This window comes from Helicoverpa armigera, chromosome 20 (genome assembly GCF_030705265.1).
Source record: "Helicoverpa armigera isolate CAAS_96S chromosome 20, ASM3070526v1, whole genome shotgun sequence".
Classification (NCBI taxonomy): Eukaryota; Metazoa; Arthropoda; class Insecta; order Lepidoptera; family Noctuidae; genus Helicoverpa; species Helicoverpa armigera.
The window spans coordinates 9,966,637-9,978,490 of NC_087139.1; the positions used below are offsets into that span (position 1 = coordinate 9,966,637).

Consider the following 11,854-nt stretch of genomic DNA (forward strand, 5'->3'; position numbering starts at 1 on the left):
TCAGTGATTACGAGACCTTAAGACCTCGTGTTCACCGTCGATGCGCTATTTTCTGTATTTTATAGAATTTCAAGGCTTTTAAAAATGTCAAAGTCTGATAGGAGACGAGTTGTGATCGGCACTGCTCACTTTAAATTGGTTTTGTCGCAGCTCAAAGTACCGATACTCCTCTAAATAGTGTTTAATTATGAAAATGCGATATTTTAAAACACGTGAGTACAATATCTAAACAATACAACGCTTTACACTAAAATACCGAAACTCTTAACATTGCCATCAATCATCAGTATAGCCCATTTAGAGCAGGTGAACATTTTATCAAATACGGATAGTTTTTCAAAAATGTTTTGATCTAACAAAAAAGTACATTAATCATAAATTAAAACTGCATTATCATTTTCCTGAAAATCACTTCAAAAACTTTTCAAAACACCGATGAACTTTCTGCCAGCAATTAGTCCAAAACAAGGTTTAACCCATTTCTTAGCAATTGTACAAAATTCAAATTTAGAATACACTCTCACGCATGCTCGGCTAACTCTTTTGATGCTAGAAATATACTATGATCATTAAAACCCTTTGAAATACACGTAAAGCCCTTAAAACTAAGATTTCGCATAGGTGCCCGTTTTTTTTGCAAAAGAGTGTATAATGAAAGGGAAATATTAAAGTCTTGTGATGTATCATAAGCTTCTTGTTAACTTGCAAACCTCACATTCTGCACTCTGGTACTAAAGCTGGGAGTTGCTTCATATGGAGAAAGAGACACGGGCAGATAAAAAATAGATTTTTAAATAAAGTATTGCAGAATGTACTCTAGCACTACGCCTACCGACCGCGACACCCACTAGCGCCGGAACGCGGGTCTGATCCTGTAGGTAACAAGCAGTACGCACCTCGCTCATACTGCTGGTCGAAGAGCCTGGCGACGTGCGCGAGGGTGTCGGCGCCGTCTGTCGAGGCGGGGCACACGGGCTTGTGTGCACACTGCCCGCGCGGCTCCGCGCCCGCCTCCGCGAACAGCCCGCCCACCGACCGCGACACCCAGTAGCGCCGGAACGCGCGGTCCGAGCCTGGGGAAGATAGTAAAGTTAATCAAATATATTTCTAAAAGTCAAACAGGGATTTTTTGTTTCTTTCTATACAAAAAAACATTTCCAAAGAAAAAAAAAACATTTTTTTCAGCCCCACAGTGCTAAAAGAGTAAAAACAAACATCCGAATTGAGGAACTGCTCCTTTTTTGGGACGTAAAAACTTTGGCTATTAGATCAGCGAACTGTCTTCTATGTAAAGTCAAAGGAGTCACGCTAAGGTAAAAGCAAATATGGCAGAAAGTGTTGGTCAAATTGTTGACGCGAGAACACTGTAACCTAGGAAACATCCCACTGTCATCACTATATCTTCTCAAAATTAAAAAAGAATATACAAAAATTACTCACCAACATAACTAGTATACTCAAACAGCTCCATCTGCATCTCCTTCAACTTCTTCTCATACTCCTTTCTCTTGTCCTCGCTCTCCGCAGTCAGTTTCTCTACGGCAGCCTTGGTTTCCTCGTCTACGAGCCTCGCCTTCTCACCGGAGAGTTTGTTCTCTTCCTTCTTGGCGGCTGCTTCTTTGCGGAGTTCTGCTTTTGATGCTAGTAGCTGGGCTTCGCGTTTCCGTTCGTTTATCTATGGGTTGTGATTTTGTATTTCTTGAGTGGAGGATTTATGTTTTAAAGAAACGGAAGGGCTTTGGGCATAAATATGTAAACAACAAGATACGCGTTTTATTGTAAGTTGGTACCTAAATCGACTAGAAAGAAAAATATAAATAAATAAAATCATCTAACTTTCCGTGTATTATTACAAAGAAGTTAAGCAGACGTTTGACAAGTGGTCAATATGCATATGATATTTTTTCTCAACATCTGTTGCCTAGAACCCATATTAATTCCTCCTGGACCCTTGCATTCCAGTTTCGCTATAACTTTATAATAACACCCCGTCGTTTTTGCGTCGGGGGTTAAAAATCCTGCAGACTCAGCTTCAAGGAACTTGGAATTTAGCTACAAGAAGCCATTCTTCGTCCCAAAGATCCATTAGGCTTATTAGCCCTTGGATACCCGTGTTACATACCTGCAGCAGCCTGAGAGCTTGCTTCTTGTTCTTCATCTCCTCAAGTCGTTCTTCTATGACGTCACGCACGGTCGCGTAGCTCAGGATTTGATTCATGAGACATTGCAGGATCAGGAATTTGTCCTCTGTTGGGGAGATAATCAGTATTTACTTTGCGTTGGGCGTGTCTTTTGGACAATTCGTATGTCATTTTTGACGTCTAAAAAGGTTGCTCTGTCAAGTTTGAATACATGTACTAAAGGGGCCGACAGTTCAGTATTAGGAGTACATTGACGTGCCTTTGGAAGTATATATCCTTTTTGCTTTTACGTTACACCCGTTACACATGTCGTGTACCCGCCGCGAGCCTGGCAGCGCCACGTTACACCCAGTATACACTCACCTAGCGGCAGATCAGCGACATGCGTGGCAGCGAGACTGCGCAGCAGCCGCGGGTGCTGCACGCGCAGACGCAGCCCCGCGTCGTCCGCGCTCGTGTACCCGCCGCGAGCCTGTAGCGCCACGTTACACCCAGTATACACTCACCTAGCGGCAGATCAGCGACATGCGTGGCAGCGAGACTGCGCAGCAGCCGCGGGTGCTGCACGCGCAGACGCAGCCCCGCGTCGTCCGCGCTCGTGTACCCGCCGCGAGCCTGGCAGCGCCACGTTACACCCAGTATACACTCACCTAGCGGCAGATCAGCGACATGCGTGGCAGCGAGACTGCGCAGCAGCCGCGGGTGCTGCACGCGCAGACGCAGCCCCGCGTCGTCCGCGCTCGTGTACCCGCCGCGAGCCTGTAGCGCCACGTTACACCCAGTATACACTCACCTAGCGGCAGATCAGCGACATGCGTGGCAGCGAGACTGCGCAGCAGCCGCGGGTGCTGCACGCGCAGACGCAGCCCCGCGTCGTCCGCGCTCGTGTACCCGCCGCGAGCCTGTAGCGCCACGTTACAGTATACACTCACCTAGCGGCAGATCAGCGACATGCGTGGCAGCGAGACTGCGCAGCAGCCGCGGGTGCTGCACGCGCAGACGCAGCCCCGTCGTCCGCGCTCGTGTACCCGCCGCGAGCCTGTAGCGCCACGTTACACCCAGTATACACTCACCTAGCGGCAGATCAGCGACATGCGTGGCAGCGAGACTGCGCAGCAGCCGCGGGTGCTGCACGCGCAGACGCAGCCCCGCGTCGTCCGCGCTCGTGTACCCGCCGCGAGCCTGTAGCGCCACGTTACAGTATACACTCACCTAGCGGCAGATCAGCGACATGCGTGGCAGCGAGACTGCGCAGCAGCCGCGGGTGCTGCACGCGCAGACGCAGCCCCGCGTCGTCCGCGCTCGTGTACCCGCCGCGAGCCTGGTAGCGCCACGTTACAGTATACACTCACCTAGCGGCAGATCAGCGACATGCGTGGCAGCGAGACTGCGCAGCAGCCGCGGGTGCTGCACGCGCAGACGCAGCCCCGCGTCGTCCGCGCTCGTGTACCCGCCGCGAGCCTGTAGCGCCACGTTACAGTATACACTCACCTAGCGGCAGATCAGCGACATGCGTGGCAGCGAGACTGCGCAGCAGCCGCGGGTGCTGCACGCGCAGACGCAGCCCCGCGTCGTCCGCGCTCGTGTACCCGCCGCGAGCCTGTAGCGCCACGTTACACCAGTATACACTCACCTAGCGGCAGATCAGCGACATGCGTGGCAGCGAGACTGCGCAGCAGCCGCGGGTGCTGCACGCGCAGACGCAGCCCCGCGTCGTCCGCGCTCGTGTACCCGCCGCGAGCCTGTAGCGCCACGTTACACCCAGTATACACTCACCTAGCGGCAGATCAGCGACATGCGTGGCAGCGAGACTGCGCAGCAGCCGCGGGTGCTGCACGCGCAGACGCAGCCCCGCGTCGTCCGCGCTCGTGTACCCGCCGCGAGCCTGTAGCGCCACGTTACAGTATACACTCACCTAGCGGCAGATCAGCGACATGCGTGGCAGCGAGACTGCGCAGCAGCCGCGGGTGCTGCACGCGCAGACGCAGCCCCGCGTCGTCCGCGCTCGTGTACCCGCCGCGAGCCTGTAGCGCCACGTTACACCAGTATACACTCACCTAGCGGCAGATCAGCGACATGCGTGGCAGCGAGACTGCGCAGCAGCCGCGGGTGCTGCACGCGCAGACGCAGCCCCGCGTCGTCCGCGCTCGTGTACCCGCCGCGAGCCTGTAGCGCCACGTTACAGTATACACTCACCTAGCGGCAGATCAGCGACATGCGTGGCAGCGAGACTGCGCAGCAGCCGCGGGTGCTGCACGCGCAGACGCAGCCCCGCGTCGTCCGCGCTCGTGTACCCGCCGCGAGCCTGTAGCGCCACGTTACAGTATACACTCACCTAGCGGCAGATCAGCGACATGCGTGGCAGCGAGACTGCGCAGCAGCCGCGGGTGCTGCACGCGCAGACGCAGCCCCGCGTCGTCCGCGCTCGTGTACCCGCCGCGAGCCTGGTAGCGCCACGTGGCGCAGCGCCCGCCCGGACCTGACCCTGATGATAGCAGGTGCAGTCTGGGGACCAGAACACCAATCATGATTTCCTTGCAAGAGTCGATAAATGCATTTAGTGCCCTCGACAGCAAGGTATCCTTTAATGTGCATAAGCATATTTGGCATAATACGTAGCGTTAATTTCCTCGAGACAGTTAATCGAGGCTTGGATACTCCACCCATGTTTCGACCTGACACGGGTTATCTTCGGGAGATGTTGACTCGTCGACCGCTCGGACGCGAATGACCTCCTCGCACGGCCCCCGCCCCTTTACATACCCTACCGAGGACTCACTGTTATGCTGAGGCCACACTAACGGGAAATGCTGTTCATTATCGCGATAATGGACGTTGAACATAGTGACCAAGATGGTGACCAAAATTCTCAAGACTGTGAGAATTTTCAAATCAGTCCAGTAATAATATTAGTACTACGGGTAGTCAGAAGTCTGACTAACAGTCTTACCAAGGAGTACTAGGTTGCTTGGGAAACTGGGTTGACTAGGTCAGATAGGGCAGTCGCTCCTTGTAAAACACTGGTACTCAGCTGCATCTGATTAGACTGGAAGCGGCCCCCAACATAGTTGGGAAAAAGGCTCAGAGGATGAACATAACAGATGCAAAAGTAAAACTTTAAAAATATGTCTAACCTCAGTACTTCACTGACAGTAGTAGGGTCTAGAGGCAGCTTGCTGAGCGGAGTGCCCAGGTACGTCTGTGACCACTTGCTGGCCTTAGTCGCTAGCTCCATAGCCTTTGTGACGCCCATCTCACTGTCTGTCTGTTGGTCTTCTGTAGAACGTAAGTAGTTCTTAGTACAATTATGTAGGACTAGCTTCTGCCAGCGGTTTTTATTCACATAAATGGAAACTGGCCTGTTATTCTGGTACATGAGCTATATTGCTACCAGATAGATAGATAGATATCAGATATCTTATAAATCGATCCAGTGAAAAATTATCAAAAATCCATAACACAAACTTTGCATTTATAAATAAGTGAACTAGGCTCGACTTTTGGAATCAGACAATAGGTTTATGCAGACTTCAAAAACCGGATATAAAACTTTAACACAGAAAAATCACCATACATTCTTAAACAAATGTCCAACGTCTTTTTAACTTTTATGCAGTGAGACCATTTCAGCCCTACTACTAAAACTGTTTTTGTGGTATGACAGTTAATATCCAAACTAGCTTTTTTCTAAAAGTCGATGAGCAGAATTACTTTTTTATTTCACAAAAAAATCGGTCAACATACCCAAATCCCCAGTAGACAGCTGTATCCTCCCGTTCTCATTATACTCCTCAGCCTCATCTTCCTGCAGCGAGAACACCGTAGTCAGGAACATCTGTATCAGATCACTGAACATGCCCGCATGCTCCTTCAAGGTCAGCGCCTTCCTGAAGGTGTCCAGGTCCAGCTGGTTGTGGAACACGTCCTTGACCTTCAGGATCTCGGAGTACGTGTGGACGAACTCGAGGACTGAGAGGAAGTCTCCGAAATGCTCGTTTGGTATACCTTCCACGTCTATTGGGGTTCCTTTTGGTATTATCTGTGGGGGGAAATAATTAAAGCATGTGTTCAGGTTGTTAGAAGATAGGTTTTGTCGGGAAGAATGTTCGAATGATGATGGTATCTTTAAAAATTATGTTGAGTCTCAAATGTGTTGAGTCATTTTATTCAAGAGTTAATGTTTTGAGTTTAGTTTATAAAAGTAATAATAATATCGTACATATTTGACTAAAGTTTTGCAGTAAGCAGAAGCTTACGAGTATATGTGTGAAGATTTAATGGGTCATAAAAGTTTTTTTTTTATCACTATTCTACCAAGCACGTAAGACACACTGATATAACATTCAAAAAATATCTAGTTTTTCCATATAATTTTTCTATACGCAAGATGGTGCATTTTATAAGATAGACACAAAATAGACCCTGTTAGGGCATAGCTTAAAAATGTAATTCTTCACTCACTTTATGGTCTTCTAACTCCAGATCATCTTTGACCTTCTGCCACTCTTTCATATAAGCCTGCAACCGGGCAGTTTTCTCTTTCTTCTTGAGTCTCTCTTCTTCCTTGCGCTGTCGCATAAGGTCTTCTGCTTTGCGCATCTTCTCTGCCAACTCTTGCGCACTCTTCTTGGCTGCTGGGTCGGCGGGAGGTTTGTTCTTTTGTGCTGTTAAGACATAACACCCATCATTGAGTGATTATTGGGATCTAAACTAATCTAAAGTGATGTTTGTATGTTAAAAAAGAACTCTTAGTAAGTATAAGAACAAAAAACTAAATAGTTGTTTCTAGATTGCTCTTTGTAAATGAGTAAGTATTAATGTTGTGTTCTAAAGTTCATAGGAATATTGTAAGTGAAAATGAACTTTGAGTAGATTGTGATAGAGTTCAAAATTCAGTACAGTTGATATTGCACAAAGTTGTGTAATTCATAGATTGTAAGTTAAGTATGCATGTTTACTAGTAATTTTGCCTTATTTAATTGTAATTTAACAGTATTATTTTATTTGAAAATTCTTTCAATAGCATTTGTACTATATCATATTATTCTAGATACATGTTATTAAAAGCCATACAAACCTTCAGCTTTATCAGTCTTTTTCACAAACTTATCCATAGATTCCTGGCGTCCTTTCTTATCAGGACTAGGTTTCTTGGCAGACTTGTTCAGTTTGGTGGCCGAGCCCGGCTTGGCCTGACCCTTGGTCGCTGGGGGAGACTTCAACAGTTTCTTGGAGGAGGGGAACACTGGTGGTAGACCAGTGAATATTTGGTCAAAGCTCACTTTGTTTATACTGTATTTTTCTTGTGCTGATTTCTGTGGAGAAATTTTTAGAGTTAGAAATCTGGCAGATGAATAATAGATTCCTACTACGTATATTTTTCTGAACATATGTATTGTCTATGGCTATGGGAATAAAACAACATGCCTGTAAATGCCATGGGCATCATTTTATATAATGTAATTTACAAAGAAGAAGCAGTGCCATTTGCACTCTGTAGCTCCTCTGTTCTTCTTACTACTAGCTTTAATTTTAATAGAGCTTATTATGAAAACCACCAAATTTTTAAATCGTATTTTTTTATTCTCTCTATTATAATTCCAAGTTTTCTGGTATTGCAAAACTCACCTTAATACCAATAACGCCATCAGGTCCACCCCCCTCTACAAACTGCTTGAGGAACAGGCGGTTCTTGTCGCGAGTGTAGACGCCCTTGCGCCGACGCACGCGGTCGGAGGGCGCCGTGCCGATCTGTCCTAGTGCGCCGGGGTTCGTCTCGTCGAACTGCTCGACTTCGTAGCAGTAGGAGGACGAGGGGAGGATGGCTTTGCTGTGGGGGGATTTTGCGTCACATTAGGGACTTTCGCAAGATTTGTAGATGTGTTCATAAAAAGTCACACATACTTTAAAACCATGTGGATACATTTTAATAGTGCTAGCGAACTTTGCTACAAGGTCTAGTCTTGATATGCCATAGAGAAAATTGAATTTCAAGACAAAAAAAAATTACCATGAAGGAAAAAATACCAGTTAAGAATAAAGTCTTAGGGTGAGTTGCACTATTTAAATATAAAGATAAGCAGATTATAACCAACCAAATGCTTGGTTAAATTGGGGATTTGACAACTTCATTTTTTTGTTAAATGCTGCAACTCATTGTTATTGTTATAAGTAGTTGTTAGAATTTTTTTATATGAAAAGTATAACTCAATTGAGGCACAGCAAAATAAATATGTGATTTATACTATGAATTATGATTAACTTAATTTCCTACTATATATCCCTATTTATACTGGTTACCACAAAATTACACAATTTAAAACCCTATTCACAAGACATAAGGTTCATATCTGAATAGTTATTTCCTCTGTATCCATGCAACATAGTTGCAAGCTAGGCAATGAATAAGGATGAACACACTAGCAGTTATTTTTTATCTAACATGTGCATACAAGAAGCCAACTTGTATTATCACGTAGGTACTAGATAATGATTAATCATCAAAATAATATTAGTAACTTTGCACATTATATTTTTACTCAATGTACATTTTTATACTTAATTGTTTTTTTTCTAGCCTACATTTTCCTTCTCCTGAATAAGTACAGCCAAATTGAATACTGAAATGTCTCTATATTTTGAGTTTACCAACCAGTCTTCATAGCATTAACAATGTCAACAATGTGTAGGTTACTTTGTGGGACTGAAAAGTTTATAAGGCAGTCAGTAGTTCTCCTTGCAAGTTTTTTTTTCAGTAGCAACATTAAAGTTAAAAAAAAACCTATTGTCTATTAGATATTTAAGAGTGGGAATTTTATGTTTATTATATTTAATTTTATGCTAATAAAACAGTTAACAAAATGTGGTCAAGTTGCCTGGCTATATATACCTATATATCTGATAATAATATATGTAGATATAATCAGCACTCTCTATTGATAAAAACATGACATTTCAAATGTGATATAGCCCAAACTGTTTAGTAGGTCATTCACAGCAAATGACTAGATTACAATAAAAATAAGAATTATATGTATTTATAAGAACTTTATGTGAAATGTCAAAGATATCTTGTTGATAAGGAAAATGGGTAGGAATGAGGAAACTCATTAGTAGTGTCAGCGTATACTTGAAATCAAATGAAGTTCCATATTCTGAAGTTTTTAAAGTAGATCAAGCATTTACCAAGAAGCAATACTGATATTTTTATTTTTTGTTAAACAATAAATAAGTTTATTTTGAGATATGTATTTTAAAATCCAGCAAAAAAGAAGGTTCTCAATTCAGTTGTTTGAATTGAATTTGTTTTGCACAGATATTACATTAAGCTAAATAGTTTTAAATTCCTAACTTTGTTTTACTTCCATAATTCAGATTGTACTTTTTGATAGACCTGAGTCATGATAATGTGTGTCAATGTGACCAATAACAATTAATTAGTTTTTAATGTTGTTGCACTTTGATAAATAGGGGAGAAATAACTAGAAATAGCAAAATTTTCCTTTTGTACTGTACAGTTTTGTACAAAATGTGACCGTCTTAAATAAAATATTACAGTTAGCTGTAACAATTTTTTCTGCTTCAGTTTTTTTTTCTAGTTAAAAGGTTTAAAGTATAGAGATGGTCCAATTTAGAAAGATATAGCAAACTTCTGATAGAGCATAATATCTACAAATACAATTTTTTGTTTACTTATCCACTACAATACCTACTTAGCAACAGCATGATTCATTCATTATATTATTTAGTTTAAATAAGGAGATTCTGTAGGTATTACATACTTTTTAGAACATCTGCTGCCAAGATATATGACCTTCATACAGAGTATAATTGTTGTAGTTTTTTGTGACTAGTTTTTTTAGAAAGGTACAATGTACTTGTGATTGGCAGTTTGTTAAGGGTTCAAGGTTAAATTGTGGTTTTGTTTAGAGAAATTCGAATTATGAATGGAAGTTTTTTTTAAGGTTTATTTTTAATAAGTATTGGTTTTTTGATAAGAGTGGGAGTTCTGGTAAGAATTTGAATAGGATGTTGTTGTTAGAACAATGTTTTTGTGGTTTTTTTTTTTGTTTCTTTTGAATTTTAATAGGCATATTTTGAGTTTTAATTTTTTTTTGTTTAATTGAGTTATTTATTATTATTTTTACTTACTACTATTTAATGCAATGCTTCTTACCTATCTGGATGCTGTTTCTGTGCAGTGACTGACAGTATATGTGCTTCCCTCCACACTTCTCCCTCCAGGCAGGCCTCCACAGTCTCCCCAACAAAGTACCGGTCCCTTATGAAGTTGAACACATCCTCAGACATCTCAGCAAAGGAACACCTCTTAGTCTTCATTGCCAGAAACAGTATTGGTATACGAAGCTCCATTGGAAAGTCTTTCAGAGCCCTCCGTGCTGTCTTCTCACTGTGCAGGGCCTCTGAGTATGTCAAATTGTTCTTCCCTGTCATCTCACATGTCCACACCATTGAATTAACCAAAATGATCCTTTCACAGTATTCCCTGTAAATAAACATTCATCAAACAACATCTAATTATTATAAAATTGTGACGCGAATGACAGAAATAGCGAATTATTGTGTCACGCTCGCGTTACTGCGCGACCCGCCGCGCGCTGACAATGCCAACGGTCCCCGTGAACTGATAACTACATTAGAACATAAGAAATTCGCAAAAATTCGGCGATTGTAATGTTTTTACTTATACTCACTCGTAATCTTTGAATATCTCGTCGGTGATCTCGCAGTGGAAGACCTCATCGTCGTCCCGGAGGTACTCCGACGCCTTTGATTTCTCAAATGCTTTCCTTTTTAACAGAGGCATGTTGAGAGTTCGCGGGTCACTACGGTGGGAAAACGATTTATAGTCCGTTTAAACTTATCACTTGTGTTTAATATCACTTAACTTTGTACGGCGCATCTATCCCTACATTCCATTGAATAGTACATTAGGAAATTGATAGGTTTTATGAAATATTTCGAGCGAAAAATGTTGCGTGGTTTCGGTTGACAAGCCAAAAAACGGCGCGCTGAGGCGCTTCTTTTTACGCCAGAAACATATGAACTGGGTTAAGCTTTAACATAAAATACTACCTATATAGTAGAAATTTACCCGATCTTACATAAAAACGTTCTAAGTAACGGTCAAGAATTATGTTTATAAGTTATTTTTCGTCGGTTTAAAGATGTTTTTTTTTTAAATAAAAAAAATATAGATTTTCATGGAAACCAAAAGATTTTTTTGATTAGGTATTGATACAATGTGTGAAAGATTAGAAACCGCAGTATTAAAATCTATCCCCATTAAAATTTAATTGTATTTCGTACTTGTATGTAATTACGAGCAAAATACACAAAAACTACTAACTCAAGAAAAACTGTTAACTCAGTTTTTCAAAGTAAAGGTCAAAATCTCACATGAAGAGGTGCCGACGTATGATAGTGTGATCTTAGTTTCGAAAAACGAAAACAATCGAAGAGACTTTCTTGCCAACTATAGAACGCATACGCATGTAATTTTCTATGTTTTTTCACGCATATCTTTTCGTATTTATTAATAATAAGTCTGAAACATACTCTATCTATTTAATACATTTGAAAACAAAAAAAAAAAAATATTCTTATTAGGTACTAATATCATCATCTCAGTCATATGACATCCACAGCTGAGAATAAGCCATCCGTCCGTTGATATCTAAACGAAGTTCAAT

At 42.7% G+C, this 11,854-nt stretch overlaps 1 protein-coding gene across 1 annotated transcript in view; it reads right to left on the reverse strand.

Moving 5' to 3' along the window:
* LOC110377351 (bromodomain adjacent to zinc finger domain protein 1A) overlaps positions 1-11,208 on the reverse strand; it is a 28,425-nt gene extending 17,217 nt beyond the window's left edge. The window contains exons 1-11 of the mRNA XM_064039654.1: positions 10,856-11,208; positions 10,318-10,647; positions 7,770-7,971; positions 7,219-7,456; positions 6,603-6,805; positions 5,886-6,180; positions 5,276-5,417; positions 4,477-4,646; positions 2,123-2,247; positions 1,441-1,675; positions 897-1,073 (exon numbers count right to left, since the gene is read on the reverse strand). Coding sequence (XP_063895724.1) covers positions 897-1,073; positions 1,441-1,675; positions 2,123-2,247; positions 4,477-4,646; positions 5,276-5,417; positions 5,886-6,180; positions 6,603-6,805; positions 7,219-7,456; positions 7,770-7,971; positions 10,318-10,647; positions 10,856-10,968 — 2,230 coding nt within the window. The 5' untranslated portion in view covers positions 10,969-11,208. The remainder of the gene's footprint in view (positions 1-896; positions 1,074-1,440; positions 1,676-2,122; positions 2,248-4,476; positions 4,647-5,275; positions 5,418-5,885; positions 6,181-6,602; positions 6,806-7,218; positions 7,457-7,769; positions 7,972-10,317; positions 10,648-10,855) is intronic.
* Between the last annotated feature and the right edge of the window lie 646 nt (positions 11,209-11,854).